The 18,140-nt window shown below is 40.5% G+C and overlaps 1 protein-coding gene across 1 annotated transcript in view; it reads right to left on the bottom strand.

Moving 5' to 3' along the window:
* Positions 1-18,140, bottom strand: part of KIF26A (kinesin family member 26A) — a gene marked incomplete at its 3' end in the record, with an annotated part of 102,625 nt that overhangs the window by 48,160 nt on the left and 36,325 nt on the right. Inside the window, exon 4 of the mRNA XM_080618519.1 lies at positions 1,313-1,479. Within this exon, the coding sequence (XP_080474645.1) occupies positions 1,313-1,479 (167 nt within the window). The remainder of the gene's footprint in view (positions 1-1,312; positions 1,480-18,140) is intronic.

Below are 18,140 nucleotides of genomic sequence, written 5' to 3'. Positions count from 1 at the left end.
TATTTTATTTTCTGGATTCCCCAGTGAAAGTCAGTCTTTACATTTATGAAATACAGATTCACACTAAAATAAATCCAAAATTTAGATTAAGCTAAATCACACTGTTCATACCTACAGTATGAAATACTATACTGAAAGCTGTAATTCTGTTCAATCTAGATACTTTAGAAAGGATTCATCTGTCCTTATTTAGGTAACTAAATAAGAGAGGTGCCTGAGCTTTTCCCCTTAAACTTTCCTCTTTGCACCCACTGATTTCAGATACCTATCTTAAAATGAAACAAATCATCCTCTGTAGGCAACCATTTCTCTGTGCTAACTTTAAACCTGCAGCACTTAGCAGAGACACAAAACACTAACTTAGACACACTTGGGGCAGTCATTTCCCAACCTCTTGCATGCAAACAGATTATGGTATGTAGGCATATAATGCTTAAGACTCATTGTACAATGTTCCTCTAAAAAACAGGACTTGAGAAATTAAGCTCCTTCTGAGGTCAGATTGTAGCTTAAAGAAAACATTATTTATTTAATCATGCAAAGCATATTAAAGATAAAGGAAACAATACATTTAGTATTATGTAAGCACTCGGTGCACAAATTTGACTTTAACTCCATTCATAGATGTAAGTTTTTTCAATATCATCTCAAAACATGTTCAGTTCTGAATTAAAAAAGGAATTTGGAATGAAAGCACAAAGCCCTGAATTTTGTTGTTTTAAATACCATCTGCTTGACAGTTTATTGCATTTAATCAACATTGCTAATTACAACAAACATTTCACAAACGAAACTAACATCATTTATGTTATAAGACCCTGGAATGGAAATTAAAAAAAAAAAAAAATGTTCAGGGCTACTCCTAAAAAGAATGTCTTAAACTGCTACCAACTATGGAAAAAAAATTATTTGCACACATAGGCCATGCTACTGTATAAGACTAACTTTTTTACTTAGATCTGAGTGAAAAAACCTTGCTATTTCAGCTTCTGCTCTGAGGAGACCTACAGAATAACAGACTTGCTACAGGTGGAAATATCTATTAAGGACTAGACAAAGACCAACGCACATTTTCTTGAGTTTTGGTCAACAGAAGTTCCTGCTCAGGTGTCCAGACAGAAAGGGGGTGTCACCATCACAACCCTGCTCCCCAGGGGCAGTGGAAAGCCACAGTTACAACCAGGTGACCAACTCCACCTCTCAACAACCAGCACCACATGCTACTTTCTACCCATGGCAAAGATTCAACAGCATTTCACAAACATTTGAAGACCCATGAGCAGTTACAGGAAGTAGAAAGGTGAAAAACTACCTTATGAAGAATGATGCTGCAGCTGAAGTACCTGCTGAGACCCCAGCTGGAGCAACCATGCTCTGTGAGGCCGCTGAGCCACCTGCTCCTGTGGCATCAGAGTTGTACTGCCCTGAGCTGATCTGAACATTGGGACCATCTTGGCCACTTTCTGGTGCTGCTTCTGCCTGGAAAAAAAAGAATGAAAACATACGTAGAGGTTAATACACTTTCCGAATGGCCATGACAGAGAGAAACCTCATGCAGCACTTCCAAAGGGCATCTTTGCAAGGATGAAGTCAAAGATTAGCAGCAGCTGAGGAGTATTACATTTGGACAAGTGTGCACAGGTCCACCTACAGAGAAGGTAAAAACCATGACCACAGCAGATGAGCAGGAAAACACACAGACCATTTGTGATGGGTAATGCACAGTTAAATAGTTTGACAGGCATGAAGAAATGGAAAACGATAAGCAGAACCCTTTTGTTTTACAGTGTTATTTGGGAGCTGGCAGAACTGTTTATCTGGTTCAGTTATAACTGTCAGGAATTATTTTTCAGTGACACATCATCTACAATACCTATCTGTTTAAGGGGAACTAACCAGTCACATTTGTAACATGTTTCCACATGAATAACCCCAAGAACTAAATTTAAAAAAATCGGGTTTTTTTAAAACAAATATACAGCCCTACTTCTCAGCATTACTTATCTCAGCAGCACAAGTGCACAGCAATTTTTTCTCCTGTAAACTGTTCCAGTGGAAGAATAGGAGTGACTGGAGAAGCATCTTTCTCCAGCATAATGCATTTGTGGTATCTATGGCAAAGTTGTGGGAGGGTACGGGGGAGCAAAGGGCAATTGTTTTGGGATTTTGCAAAATATCAGACACCTGTATTATGAAATTGTGTCATGTTGGCATCTTCATGTTTAGGCCACCAACTCTTTAAGCACTACGTTCAATTAAGCCCCATCAGTCAAATACTCATTGACAGTGCTGGGAAGGCCACCTTTTTGGAAGAACCTGCTCTATGTCTAGGAGTTCTGAAGATTTAATTAAAGGCGACACCACAATAAATATTTGTCAAAAGAGTTAATTGCTTTGCTTTATATATGATAATATATGATGTTTCTGTCATCTGAAATACTACTTTGACATTTCCAACTAATTAGCTAAGATAAATTCCAGAAAAGGAGACAGCCTTGTAATGAAGCACAAACACAATTAAGTACTTCCTGGGATTCCACCAAATTTTAAATTTTGTGCTGCCGTAGATCATGTTTTACAACTGCAGATACGCAGACATGGTAATAGGACCTTCCCAGTTACATACACACCCTCAATTTTCTCATACACTGACAACCCTGAGTTTTTCTCATGAGAACTGAGACAACCCAGCTATTAGGTACCAAGTAAAATTTAACTCTGCCAACCAAGTACTGCTCAACTGGCGCATGAAAGGCTGTCTGCAGTTTCATGTGGACTCATTCCTGTAGGCTGAGTGCTGAATTCCCAGTTCCCAGCAAAGTCAACATGAAAAAAGTGCTCCCAGCTCTTTTGAAGGTTTGCTCTTTAAAGGTTAATAGTATTATCAGTTTTATGGACTGGCTGACACGCTCTACCATAGACTACTACACAAAAAGTACTTTTATAGAGTTCACCTAAGAGATCTGAGGCTGAGAGACAGAAGAATATTCACACAGATTAACTTAATCATAGCAAAACTACCCATGCTAGAAGCCTAACTGGAAACTTAAAATAACCCTCTGCAAAACCCTTCACTTTGTAATACAGATGTCTCATGAGATCAAATTTCTTAGTGATGCAGTTCTCCCTGCAGAGACCAAGCACTGCTAGAGATCAAGACTGGGACAGAGAAATGTTATGGCATGAACAGATGCTTAAAAAAGGCAAGTTTGTCTGTCCCATCCACAATCTACTGGCAATGACAGCCAGGAACAGAGATGTTTGGACAAGGATCAGATCTGCTCATGTGGTTAACTGCTTACAACTAAGTGACAGAGGAATGTGGACCTTGAGGCAGTCAATAAAGTAGATACTTGATCATTAATGAACTGAAGCAACAAATGTGTGGTCTTGACCTATACCAGTCACAGAAAGTATATGGCATGGTGGAAAACATGTACACTGGGGGAAATCCAATGTGACACCCGAACTTCTGAGTTACACGAACTGACACAAAGTGTTAATAATAAAAAGAGCTTACTATGAACTAAGCAATTTACAGAATAAGAAATCTACATCAGACCCTTTGAAGGCAGTGGGCTGGTTTGTGGGGCTCACAAACTGGTACATCATAGGGATGCCATGCAGAACGGCCAGTGGCATCATGACCAGCAAGAAAAGGAAACCCAACCAGCAATCACTGGCAGGCTAACATCAGTGTTTGAATACTCCCCTATATTCTACCAGGAAGACAATCACAACCCTCTCATGTGAGCTGTTGTCTCAGATTAAAAATTACAGGCTTAAGATGAACTCCCATGACATTTTTCCATTCACTTTCAACAGGGGCTATGACAGACAACAGGACTTTGAAACAAAGAAAATCATGTTTAAGCAAAATTTTGAAAAAGGAAGGCAGAAGCAGCAATGTCTTTCTAACCAGTTGTGCTTTAACTAAAGCATAATCTAAATGATAGCATAATCTAAAGCTAAATATGAAATCTGTAGTTAGCATGATACTTGGGTGAATTTGAAAGTAAAATGTAGCAGATTTGTAAGAACTGACTGGAATCTGTTAACAGATCAATTCCTGTAAAAGCTATTCACATTTGCAGTTTCAGCAGTGTCTGACATACATTCCTTTTCCACTACTTTTTTGTTTCTGTGAGAACTTGGAAGCCTACAGTTTTGAGACAAATAATTGTGGATGTATCAGGCATCTAACTTGAAATATCCAAATCAAACCCGATATTCAGATACCAGATGGTTAATACACTTTTCAAACCAACATATCTAAGTTGGTTGTCTGTAAATCGCCATTTTCACACTAGATGATTCTGAGAACTCGAACTGTAATTTCTCAGTAAATTTGGAGGTTTTATTCTCAATTCTGTGGGTGTATGAAAGGAGGATGAGGGGAAGACAAGGAGAAGGCACTGATTCTTGTAAAGGGGGAAAAGTGAACATGTGCAAGATTAAATCATCAGAAGACTACTGCAGAAACAACCTGTATCTTTTTCATTAAGTTCTCAATTACTCAGTTGGCACAGAGGTAACATCAGCTTTTCTACATGGCGAGAAGCTGAAAAAGCACAAAACAAGTTATTTCAAGTTTAGGATTCGTTTCAAGGACTGCTTGCAACACCCAAAGTAACAGGGTTTTCCAGCATAACCATGTTCAGCAATCCCTGAGACAGCTGTGTCTCTCAGCTGATGAGGGGGGCTCAGGTATGATGAAATCTGTGAGTTCCAAGTCAATTTTCCCTTAGGCAGGAAAGCCAAAGACAACTAATGGGACCCTTGTGGGCACTCTGGTTTGTCACACCTTGGTTTTGGTTTGCATTGCTTACAGCTGCTGAAAGGGTATGAATAAGATAAAGGGGATTTGTTTTTTAAACTAAACATAGGAATTACTTCATGTACCTCCCTCATCTCACGCCATGCTCTTGTGGGGATTGCATGTGAAAAATATAATTTTCTAGAGGAATGGGAGCAACTCTGCATGATTTTAAGTCATGCAAGTCTGCACAGAGAGGACTCCAGTCTGCAGCTGAGAGGGAACTGTGCTTCACCATTTACTACATTTTCATAAATCACTCATGATCAAATGCAGAAATCACAAACTTGTCACTATAAAGTGTTACTGACTGCACTGAATATTTGAAGTGTCATAGGCACCCGTAACCCAAGATTAATGTTCGTTAATTTTCTAAGCAAAGGTTTGCCAGACAAAAGCCATTAACCCTCTGGAAAACCAGCTAATCCTCTGCTCTCTCTGAAGTCACATGAAAACTGGTACCAGTAAGAGCACAGCAAGAACAACACTTGAAAAAGTCACACCAGGCATTTTGCACATGCAAGAATGACCAATGTCTTGGTACTTCATACCAATGCCTGCATCATGGAGAGTAGGGTTTCAATACCGGGTCCCAGGACCAGTCCAGAGGACATGAGAGCAGAGCTAGACATGCTGTGTTTTGGCCAGCAGCATGCACACACACAGCAGAGGCTGGCAGAGCCACAATAACCAATAACAGCATGAGTTGTTCCCAATTAAAATGGCCAAAGGCTGGGGGAGAGGGCAGGAAGAGATGGAGGCAACCCGACATCCTCAGGCTGCAGAGGGGTGCTGGGCAGAGCAGAGGCATCCCCTGCCCCATCCTGATTCCCAGCACACAGGTTCCCTGCTGTGACGAAATGGCAGGAAACATCTGCCCAGGTTTAAACAAGTCAGACTAGTCAAAAATTACATTGCAGAGAAGTTGCCCATAGATTAAATTTCCAGGTACACAGTAGACTGCCAGACTTACCAGCTGAAGGACAATTACAACCCTAACAAGCTCTTTACAAGTTTGAAATGCAAAGCCAAAAACTAAGCCATAAGGTTTCCAGTTCCTGAGTATTTCCATTCTCTGGACATTGACCTTTGTCCAGGAATCCAAAAGAGCCAAGCTAGCTGCTGCCACTTTGTAACACATGAAAAATATGTGCCTGGCAACAGGCAAGAAAAACATGGGAATATAAAACTCTAGAGAAAAAATAGATCAATCCCTGGATAGTGCTGTCATGGCAGAAGAAAACCAGAAGGTTGGACAGAGCTGCAAAAGAAAGTAATAAGATCCGATGTCTAAATATAAGTATCAAGAACAGATTCACAGTGCAGGGAATGGAGAAAATTACAAAAGTGTCAATGAGTCTGACAACACATCTGTGTAATCAGAGTCAGAACTTCAATGCAATTTCTTTAATTTCAAAATATTGGTACCATAATGAGTGCATTCAACAGGGTTTCAATGGTGAACTGCAGGTGAAGCTCGGGCAAGATTAAACCTGAGTCTGTACTGGGACGCCTTTTTTTTTTTTTTTTTACCTCTCCTAAGTTGTTTTTCCCCCTTTCTGACTAGCAACCAGGCATACAGAATTTTGAGTACGTACTTTAAATCACTATTTTCCCCTTTCAGACAAGAACGACACAGCCAATTAAATTGTAAGAAGTGCTTCACCTAAAGATTTTACAATATATTAAATCCACTGTTTGCATATAATAAAACAATAATTTTCCCCCTAAATGATTCATGCTAAGAGTCTTACAACCTACTGTTACTGACTGGAACAAATGCGACATAAATCTCTATGTGGATAACGCTCATACTACATTCCCATAAGCATGAATAAGTCCTGCACACCTCTTCTGTGTGAAATGTCTCTTCCAGATTGACTAGCATTACATAAAGTTAACAATGCCGCATACATCAGGCTGAAGTTAAACGTGTTCTGGGTAAACTTTTTACTGCAATTTGACAATGCTTCTGCCAGGACTCATAAAATGACTAGGTCATTTTGTAACTACAATAGACTACTGTAGTCATTTTGTAACCTGCCAGCTGTGATGTGGTAACAAGTATGCCTAAACCTGTCATTTCAGACTTTATGTGCATCTCCTATTTGATGCAAATCAAAGGCGGAGCATAATATTCCTTCCCCCGAAATATGTTTTCAGCTACAAGAGTTGCTAATGTCTGGCTTTAGTTCATTGATCTCTGAAGATGAGGCAGAAGGAAAAAAAAAAAAAAAATCACAAAGAAGTAGAATTAAATAGAAATAGGAGGGTCTGTCTGCTGTCACAGACTGGAAAGTAATATATAGGAGATCCAAAGACAACCTCAGGACACTTGCTTTTTGGCTTAATATCTGAATTACTAGAACAGGTTTAGACCTTCACTACCAAAAAATCACTGGCAGTCTGTGCTTCATATGCAGGAAGGAGCTCCTCCTTCAACTGCAGGGCAAATGCACCCAACTGCATCCAGCGCTGATGTCCTTGGCAGTACAATGATGAAGCAGCGGCAGCTTGTTCCTCTCTCACAGGGTCTTGATTTCAGTCTGACCCAAATACCTCCTAAACCCTATTCCTTGGCCCCCGAGAAATTTATTAAGGTTTCGGGCAGGCCTCCATCTACAACACACCTATTGCTTTCTTCAGCCTGCTCATGCACTCAGGCTGGGAGGTCTCTGCAGCCAGGGGTCTGGTAGCGTAAATAGGCCACCAGGTAGCAATGGACCTATTACTTTACACTTCAGCCACTTGGGACACCAGTGCCAAGAGAGGTAGCAAGTAATACCCTTTTTTCCTTCTTCACAACTATTTGATCACCAGTCACACAATCTGCACATGTAAACCCACCACATGGAAAGTCAGAAGGATATGAAAAAGGCTATCAAGAAGGACATAGAACCTGTTGCACACAAACACTCTCAAATTGGGACTTTTCACATGCAGTGGATATAAAAAAAAAAAAAAAAAACCAGGCTAGAGAAACTGTTTCTTCTAATGCCTCCAGGCAAGCATAGGAAAGTGTTGCCCAGATCCCTCCCTCGTGACATGTATTACAATAGTTAGAGCCGCCAAAACCAAAAAATATAGTTACGTACTGCTCAGGGTGTTTATTCAAGTGGACAAACATACGGCTGAATCCCTGCTTTTTGTCAGAGGCTGATATAAGCAAGCAAAGGAATTCATTAACAATCTCATAATAATGCAAATTTCTGTCAGCTTTGGATTGGGTTTCCTACAAGACAAATACTTTTCCATTAGGACTGACTTCCACAGGCCAGATGCATCTAACAGCGGCAAAACACAAGACACATACAGAGCTTTGAATTAGGAGAACTTGTGTCACCTTCCTGACTCCGCAACAAAATTTCTCACCAACTGTAGGCACCTCAACCAAAATCTCACTGCACCTTGATTACTCTATATTCAGCAAAATGGAATAATCAGATTCCTCAGGATTACATTTTATTATCATCATTACATCATTACAGTGATTGACATACAATGTCATTAAATAAAGGCAAAGGTGGATGGAGACTGTCATAGCTAATTTCTATTGCAATCATGCTTGAACTGCTTACATATTTGATCTAACTAAATTAAAGAGTACATCCCTTGGGATCAATTTGCCTGACAGCTACTACATGCAAGGCACCCATTGACTAGTACTTCACTTGAAGAGATACAAGCCACTGTTATCTGAAGGGAAAACTGGGTCTTCAGTACACCTAAATCTAGAGAAAAAGATTCAGTTACAGGCAAGCTCATGAAGCAGCATTAAGCTTGAAGACACAGGGACACCTCTCGACTATACGTGATCACTGTTGAAGGACACTGAGGTCCCAAATCAGGGACGGAGATGTGCAGATGCTGCTCTTTTTTTCTTGTGACTGTTCCCTGCTGACCTGGTGTTTACTCCCCATGTGTCTAGAGTGAAATCTGCAAGTCTGTAGATGTCCCAAAGCATTTTCAAGTAGCCAATTGCCATGGCAGTAATGAGGAACTCCAGAAGAACTTCCCAAATGTGAGTGGGAAAAGCAGCATCAGGTGAGATTTAACATAGATAAGACAGTGTATATAGGGGAAAATAACCTAAATGAATCCTAGACAGTGCTGAACTCAGAACTTGCAGTTACAACTTAGAAGACCTAAGGGTTGTCGACAATCCCCCTGAAACCAAGCAATGAAGAAATCAATCAAGAAATGAAGCAGTCAAACAAAAAGGCAAGGCACGAAGAACAAGGAGCGCATCCACATATTGACTACCAGCTGCACCTCAAGAGAGGGCTAGTGGAGTAAGGGAAATGACAGAGACAAGCAAGTAAACCATCAAGAAGATGAAGCAGCTGCATCAGGAAGAGAGATGATGGAGAGGAGAAAGATAAGGGGAGCCTAACCGAGGTTTACAAAGTTGTGGAGGTGGTGGGTAAGCTGAAACAAAGTGAGTACTTCTTTGCACTGGAATAATGAACTTCTGAAACCTGCTGGCATATGAGGCTGTGAAGTGAGAGAGCATCAGCAGGGTCAGAGAGGGATTAGATTAATTCCTGGACAGAAGGTCCATAAACAGATACTAAAAGGAACAGACAGGGATGTGTCCCTGAGACTTTCCCAACTGTGCACGCTGGGGAGTATGAGCAGACTGCATTAAACAGCCAAGTTCCACAGATCTCCCTAAACACCATTTCCAGCTCCACAGCTGGAGACAGCCCTGGGCTAGATAGGCTGGCTGAGACCCACTAGGATATGTCTAATGGTCTTACCATTCCCATACAATCTTTTCACTAGAGATTTCCTTAGCTTAACTAATAACAGGAAGTTGTGCTATTCCCATAGGCCCCCATGAGTACTTCAGAGTCATCAGGAGAGGACGGTGATACTCAGGGATGTCTACACAGCTACTCTGAATGAACTAAACCCAGATCCTTCCCATGCCAGGCATCACAAGGGCCACTCTCCCTTTCTTCATTCTTTTACTTCCATCTCCTCCCATACAACAGCCAACTGCCCTGCCCAGCTTTACCACCATCACTTTAGAGAAGCGGGAGGGGGCAGTTCTGAACAGCAAATTCATTACCTTTGCCCAACAACACCAAAACCACAGCAATGGATTCCTGTCTATAGCACCTTTCAAACACTTCCTTCAACTAAGGTATCAGAAAAGACCAAACTCATCCAGTTTTGAGATAGTGGCAGCTCTGCAAATCCAGAAGAATTAGCTCGGAAGTGCTTGAGCACCAAACAAAAGTAGTAATAATAATAGGCAGCTTTGGAAAACGTCTAACTACATCAGTTTGTACAAGAATTTACACAGATTCACTTCCTTAGAAGTGTTTCACGCTTGAATCTCACAAGTTCTACTTTCACATTCAAAGTAAACCTCTAATTATTGATTCTTTGTTACACTGGGACATTACCTCATCGTAGTTTTAAAGTTCTATTTATAAGTCTAAATCTCATCATTGATTACAGTGACTGTATTCTAATTATAAATCCATTAGCTCCCCAACAATGAAATAAAATCAATAATGCATGTAAATGGGGAAAAAATAATTTCAGTGCATACATTAATGTCATTTCAAGTAGCACTATTTTATACACCATCTCTAACAAAACTGTGTCACATCATTAGCAATAATGTGAAAAATCTTTTTCAATTAACAGAGCTGATTTGACACTATGTTCAGTAAAATGGCAATCCATTCTATTAAACACATACATATGAAATACTTGAAACATCTATGAACTCTATCTACAAATCATAAATTCTCTCCCAAGTGCTGAAACTGAAGAGTAGATCCATTTTCTATTGATGCTTTTTAAGCCTCCTTTCAGAAACTACCACCCAAGGCATTTCAGTGATTCTAGTTGCAAGTAACAAAGAGCATCAATATGTGCCTCATGCTCAGCCACTCATGCCACAAAAGAACAGGAGATGCTTTTGGCAACGCTCACACTGTGCATACAGCTTGACTACCTGCAGGCCCATGACCGCAGTATGCCATCATTCCAGTACCTAGCCTATGGTGCAAATGTTAAATTCAAAACACTTTTCCCAAAAAACATACAATGTTCAATTTTATTTCACACAAGCAGGCCAACTGAGCAATACACATCTGCATCCAGCCATGCAAATCTGTTCCTTCCATGTGGTACAGAGACCACTGCAAAAGACTTTCTTTTCACTAGCTTGCAGACAGCTAAGGTCTCAGGTCAGCCTGAATTCATCTGGTTTCCCTGCTGCACCAACCTCTGAAACCAAAGGGCATTATATAGCTGCAGCCTATCCTTAACAATCAACATAGCCAGTGCAGATAAATAGCAGCCTCATAAAAGCACTTCTACATTGGATATCTGGAGTCTGTCTCAAATGTTGGAGAGATGTCTCCAACCAAAAAGTATAAGCCTCCTCGTAAGGTGATTTCTAATATTGGGTGGTGTGGGATGCATTGATTAAGTCAGTTCACTGAAGAATTCAAAGTGGAGCACAGGTGCAGTATAACTGGACCAGCAAGAAGCAAAAGAGCTGAAGGGAACTAATTGAACAGAAAAGACCATCCCTTAAAAACCAGTTTGCAGGCAAGAGTAGAAAATGTAAATATTCTGGATAAAAAAGGAGGGGATTTTTCATCCTTAGTGCTTACGATACACTTGTCCGATGACAGAATGACCTGTGGGTCAAAGGTAAATCCAGTGGATTATCATTTTCACATAATCTCTGAAGTCTGCTTGTCTTAAATCTACCTCTGATGAGTACAGGTGAAGTCTGGGCCGACATTCTTTATTACTGCCTACTGACTTCAGTTGTCAACAAAGGCGAGTATGGACTTGTTTCCCTGTGAGAGCTGTAATAACAACTGCTTAGCCTAGAGGGGTGAAGGATCAAAAGAACTGCTTTCAGGTGGTAATCTGAGCCACAAGAGGGTCTGAGTCCTGCTTATAGTTACCCTGTCCCACAACCATGAAACCAATACTGTGGCCAAAGTGTCAAATAAAGACATGCAATCCACACCCTCACCTAAGAAAATGTTCATCTCCATCTTGTAGCCAATACTCTTTTCTGTCAACTCTTCACGTTTTTCCTAAATCACTCTGATACCTGGGAATACATTAAAAAGCAAGCTCATTTTCAACTTCAGCATCCTACACTGGGGAAATCTAGCAGAAGAGAGCATGAAGACCTTAGCAGCTACAGATAAAAATTCAGCCCTCTGTTTAATATGTGTCTAAGGCTGAATTTCCAACCCAGCCTGCTACCTGGCTGCTGGAGCAGGTCTTGCTGACTTCAAATGCACGGCACCAGTATGCACAGCATCACCCTCCCACCTCACACCCCTCCCTCTGCATTTGCTAAGGCAGAAAACTGCAATGCAAGGCATTACTGCCCAGCTGAGATCCAAAAGTCTCAGAAAAAGTTCTTTTCCATGGGGACTATAGATTAGGCTGGTATGAGAAAGCATTTAGTAACTTGGATCAAAAATGTTCCTTCCACTCTTGAGACTTGTTATGGAGAGTGCCTGGAGATGGTTGGGTTTTTTTGCCACCCGCTTTCCTTTATATACTTCCTCTACAAGAGCGGTAACACCAAAACCACTAAAGCTGAACAGAAAACAGAACAACCTCTATGCAGCCCTGGCCCTGCCACCTGTCTGAGGTTGGCTACTAACTTCTGCAGAATCAAGATGTTATTCGTGGACTCTGAGAAATGTCCCAAAGCTCACAGTCATTCAGATGTCTCAGACATGATTTATGGTCAAAGCATTATATTTTAATTGTTTTGTTACCAAGTATATTTCATGCACTGTATTAATAAAAGGTCACTGAAGAAGCTATCAAATTAATTTTAAAATCCATTTGGAATGACATTTATCAAAGTAAAAAATGCTGGAAAATAAATCTTGTAATTCTTTTGATTTTCACAGTCAGCTTTTTATTGCATCTTTTAAGCAAAATGTAAGTCATCTTTGCTATAAACGCAGAGAATTTAATGAAAGTAAACAGAGGTTGAACTACCCTCAGATAAATCCATCTGGTTTAGATTAGCTCAAGCAGAAGGCATTCCTAGGAACTAGAGATTTCTCACATAAAACCAAACACAATTCCTTTAATTTTAAAGTACATGCACCCATTTGCACATGCTGCAGGTGAACCCTTCCTCTCTGAACCAGGCCATAAACTTATACCTAACTTTAAATGTATCAAAATTTTCTGGGACATACATTGGACTTTGGATAAATTTCCAATTTCAAATAAATATGCTTTAAAAGTTTCACCTGAGTCACTTCCTGTTTTCCAGTGCCCAACTTTTCCAGTTTCCTAATGGTGCATTTTTAAATATATTTCTAAAACAACTTAGAAACTCACAAAAGTTCACAGAGCCAAAATATTCTGCCTTAGAACCAGTACCAGTTGTATATATTCAAATTAGAAAAACAGCATGTCAAGGATTTAATTTTGCATAAGATGAAAGAAAAAGCAATTTGCTAAACAAGCTCTATTTCACTGTGATACTTTTATAGCACATGGCATGGCAACTTTACCAGTTTTTTACAGTACATAACAGTGCATGCTAATAACAGTCAACTGAAGGCATACAGTAAGACCATTTTTTTCCATAATACACACAGATAATTCTAAAAGGTGTACAAGGTATTTTCAGTGGTTTTAATGTTCTGCCTCTCAGCCAGATTCCAACACATCTAGGAAGCCTGAACTCTCCTCACTTCTCTGCTTCTGTGTTAGACTAAGTCGCAATGCTAAGCACTGCTAACATGTTTCTTGACTTGAGTAGTAATCTTATATTCATTTGTCAGGTCTAGAATTAAAAACATCAATATAAAACTATTTATTAAAGTTGGCCACAAAAAATCAGTTGTCTTACCCAGAGTTACACCAGCTCTCCCCTCTACAGAGCCTGCTGTTTGGTCAGGCTGCTGACCATCTGGTCATCACTGCTACTGGGGATTATTTTTTGTAATTTTTCACAACAGGCCACTTGGGTAAAGCAGCTGATTACATCTTCACCTTTTGCACCTTTATTGCAATCCTAGTCTTCCCCTCCCTGGACCTTCCTCCTTAATTACTGTTCCTCTTCACAGCTTCCGAAGCCCACAGTTATTATTTTGGTTTGAGCAGCACCCACACTATGCTTTAAAGACATACCCCAGTTCAAAAAATTTATAATCTATATAATGGATTTCACACTTGAACTCCAAACATATATATTAAAAATTTATGATTTCCTGCACTTCTGACCTCAACACTCAGCCCAGAAGTGTTTCCGCAACCGTAAGTGACATTATGAGGTAATACATGCAAGGCTGGGGAGGAAAATTAGAAGAGCAGAAATCATGTCATATTTTCAATCTCTGCAGCTAATTCCACTACCGCCACTATTAAAACTTATCATAAATAAAAAAAAACATGGATCCTGGAGAAATATTTGTAGGTATGAGGTCTCTGAGGTTTAACAGCCATACTCTGGGGGTGTATTTTCATATCCACAAAGCTCTGAGCACATAGCATCATGTGTCAGCCACCCAGGCAAAGGTTTGCTCCACGTTCACCCACCTGGGCTTTGCCAGCACCAGCAGAAAGCCACAGGCACCTTCATCAGACAAGGCAAGCCAAGTTGGACATCCAGAATGAGAAGGACAAAGCATCCTTGGCTATTGCTCTCCCACAACTACAAAGGAAGACTCGGTAATTAGTTTAGAATAAACACCCATCTTTCTGGTGGCTGAAAATAGTTAAGATGAAGCCCAGCCTTTACTTGCGTCCATCTTCCCATCTTTAGGAAAATAATCATGCTCAAACTTTGTGTGCAGCACTGAGTTAAATCACTGAGGTAAGGCGTTTGGTTAACAGCTTCCTACCAGGGAGTTTGACACTTGTTTCAAGACCCCCATTGGGATTCTTTCCTTTGGTAAGGAAACAAGGCAAAAGTACGGATTCCCAGTGAAACAGGTATTTACAGGATGGTAAAAATAACTTGTATAACAACTGAAACTGTCAACTCCCCAAGAAGAAGGCCACCGTTTTCTTCTGCATTTGCACAGCACCTTGCATAAATGGGGGCCAAAGACTCCAAGATGCAGTCACATTACACACAATAAATAGGACACTCAATGCTGTCCTTTCTACTGCAATTCTTCTTATTCTCACTCCAGAATTCCTCTAGCCAGATCAGCTTTGCCCCATAAGAAGATGGGATATGTTATTAAAGACAGATAGCTCTGAAATTACGTAAATCCACAGCTCTCTCCTGGTTTAATCTTAAACCTAAGCCCTGTCTCCAACTTCTTAGAATCACAGAATGACAGAATGGTTAGGGTTGGAAAAGACCTTAAGATCATCTAATTCCAACTCCCTTGCCATGGGTAGGGACACCCCAACCTAGACTAAGTCACCCAAGGTTCTGACCAACCTGGCCTTGAACACTGCCAGGGATGGACCAACCACAGCTTCCCTGGGCAACCCATTCCAGTGCCTCACCACCCTCAGAGTAAAGAACTTCTTCCTTATATCTAACCTAAACTTACCCTGTTCAAGTTTTAACCCATTACCCCTTGTCCTAACACTACAGTCTCTAATGAAGAGTCCATCGCCAGCATCCTTATGGGCCCCTTCAGATACTAGAAGGCTGCTATGAGGTCTCCACGCAGCCTTCTCTTCTCCAGGCTGAACAGCTCCAACTTTCTCAGCCTGTCTTCATACAGGAGGTGCTCCAGTCCCCTGATCATCCTCGTGGCCCTCCTCTGGACTTGTTCCAACAGTTCCATGTCCTTCTTATGTTGAAGACACCAGAACTGTGCACAATACTCCAAGTGAGGTCTCACGAGAGCAGAATAGAGGGGCAGGATCACCTCCTTTGACCTTTGGTGAGCTTTGATCACGCTCCTTTTGATGCAGCCCAGGATACGGTTGGCTTTCTGGGCTGCGAGCGCACACTGAAGCCGGCTCATGTTCATTTTTTCATCGACCAACACCCCCAAGTCCTTCTCTGCAGGGCTGCTCTGAACCTTTTCTCTGCCCAACCTGTAGCTGTGCCTGTGACTGCCCCGACCTAGGTGTAGGACCTTGTGCTTGTCTTGGTTGAACTTCATGAGGTTGGCAGTGGCCCACCTCTCAAGAGTTGTCTCTGGATGGCATCCCTTCCCTCCAGAGTATCTACTGAACCACACAGCTTCAGAAAAGAACAGCCCAAATCATCTATCTTACATAGGTTAAAAAAAAAAAAAAGTCAACTTTTCGAACAGGAAAGAAATTTTAGACTTGAAAAACCAACAGAAGTTAGGGAACCCCAGTCTGCAAAATTGTAAGATGAGGCGAGATGAGCATTGGACAAAGATGCCCTGCCATGGATACAGTCCTAGGCAAGGACTATACTAGCTGATGCCTGAAATTCCTCCAATCCTATTTCCTTCAGACCTGTGATTCCTCAAGGGAAAAAGCACAGGGAAGCACTTTCTGCCTCACCCACCCAAATAGCTTCATCAGACACAAGGCTTTTAACAATACAAGAGACAGTAGAATTCAGAGAGGCACAGATAGCACAGTCTAGGAAGAGATGCACAACACAGTCTTCACTGACTACATTTGGGCTTAAATGAATGAAATAAAAAAGAAAGGAAAAAAAAAAAAAGTAAAAGAAAAAAGAAAACAGAGGAAGCCTAGCTTCTCTCCAAAAACTGCTTCTAAATCTGAACTGTCCTTGCAGATGCCTGGATCACATCCAAGCAGCCTCCAACACTCACAGTCTAACAGTGTTTGTCCTTTCATTAAAGGTCATTGTTTTCCAGGCTACTGAGTTTCTTTGCACATTTCTAGATCACACTTAAGCTCTGTTGCATTATACACATTCTTCCTTCACAGGGGTTAAATAAGGCAACTCAGTTTTATCTTAGAATAATGCAGTGGTTAGGGAAAACCACATCTATCAGTCAGCATCGTTAAGGAAGAAGAAATCCGGAGCTGGCTGTTAGTGAATTATTCAAGGCAAGAATGAGGGCAGACAAGGAACGAGCAGAGAAATGGAAATACTTTTGCTTTCAGAGAGGCTTCTTAATTCAGTAGCTTTCCCACATTTTCTACATTTCTGCAATACATACAGAATTTAAAAAAATAATTAAAAGATAGTATCAAATGCCTTACATCACCCAAATCAATCCCTAATGCATGGAGCAGCATTTTAGAGAAAAGCACTAATAGCAGCAGTTCTTATAAACTATGAAGAGCTGAATGGGCCAGTTTTTTCCCTTTTCCCTTTTATCAAAGAGAGAGAGCTGATATTAATGGAGATTCACTAGATCTAAATGGGAACCTCTCAAAGGTAGGATATATGCGCATTTAAAAATTTCCATTTAAGAAAGAAGTATGGTCAGAAGGTATTATGTCTCCAGGCCTTTTCTGGAAGGAAACAGTCACCGTATGAAAGTAACGTTACACAGCAGCATTCTTAAATATTAATCTCTGACAATCTGGGAGCTCAACCAGCTGAAGCTACCAAGCAATATTAGGTAGTGTTTATGTATAACAGCACATAAGGCATTATGTTAAATTTAAAGCTATCTAGCATCAACATATCTGGTCTTGCAAGATCTGCTAGAACATCTTTAAATTAAAACCATTACTTCTATTTGTACACATTTCATCATTACTCACACTACCCTGTTTCCTTTTAGAAATTCCTAAATTCCTTTTAGGAATAAGTCTTAGTCAAAACTTATCACTACATCCTTCCTCTTTGCATGGTTCCATAGATAGAAATCTCTAATGAACTTGCTTTTAAAGGTAACATACATCTCTATAAAGCTGTTTCATTTCCCATGAAAGTTCTTAACATATACACAGAATACAGGAAATCAACATCAATGCTTAAAATCCACATGCAATACATTCACAAGCCTTTGGCTCTGAATAAACCTTCTAAACACCCTCTCTTACAGCAAACTGTTCTGCAGCACGTCTAACCTGAAGATTAATGCCTTCCATCATAGACTATCAATAGCATCTGTTGAAATGAACACAGCTTTTTCAAAGTTCAGGGCTAAACTTGAGGGACAAATTCATCTTTGATATAACCACGTGAAGTTCCCAGAGTTTCATGCGTGACAATCTCTGCCTTTTAGGTTTTCCTAAAAAAGTCACCACGTATGTGACAGTCTAATAATATCATCCATATACATGAATCTAAAACAGGTGCCAAAACATCTGAGGAAAGGATATCGCTATCTGAGGTAAGCAAGCAAATTCCTTGTGACATCTGACAGAACATTGTTCAAAGCTCTTTTTCAGCTCTTCAGCTCTTGAAGCACGGTTTAGAATA

This window comes from Psittacula echo, assembly GCF_963264785.1.
Source record: "Psittacula echo genome assembly, chromosome: 5".
Classification (NCBI taxonomy): Eukaryota; Metazoa; Chordata; class Aves; order Psittaciformes; family Psittacidae; genus Psittacula; species Psittacula echo.
Note: the sequence above shows the minus strand (reverse complement) of the source record. Positions and strands in the feature narration are given on the sequence as shown.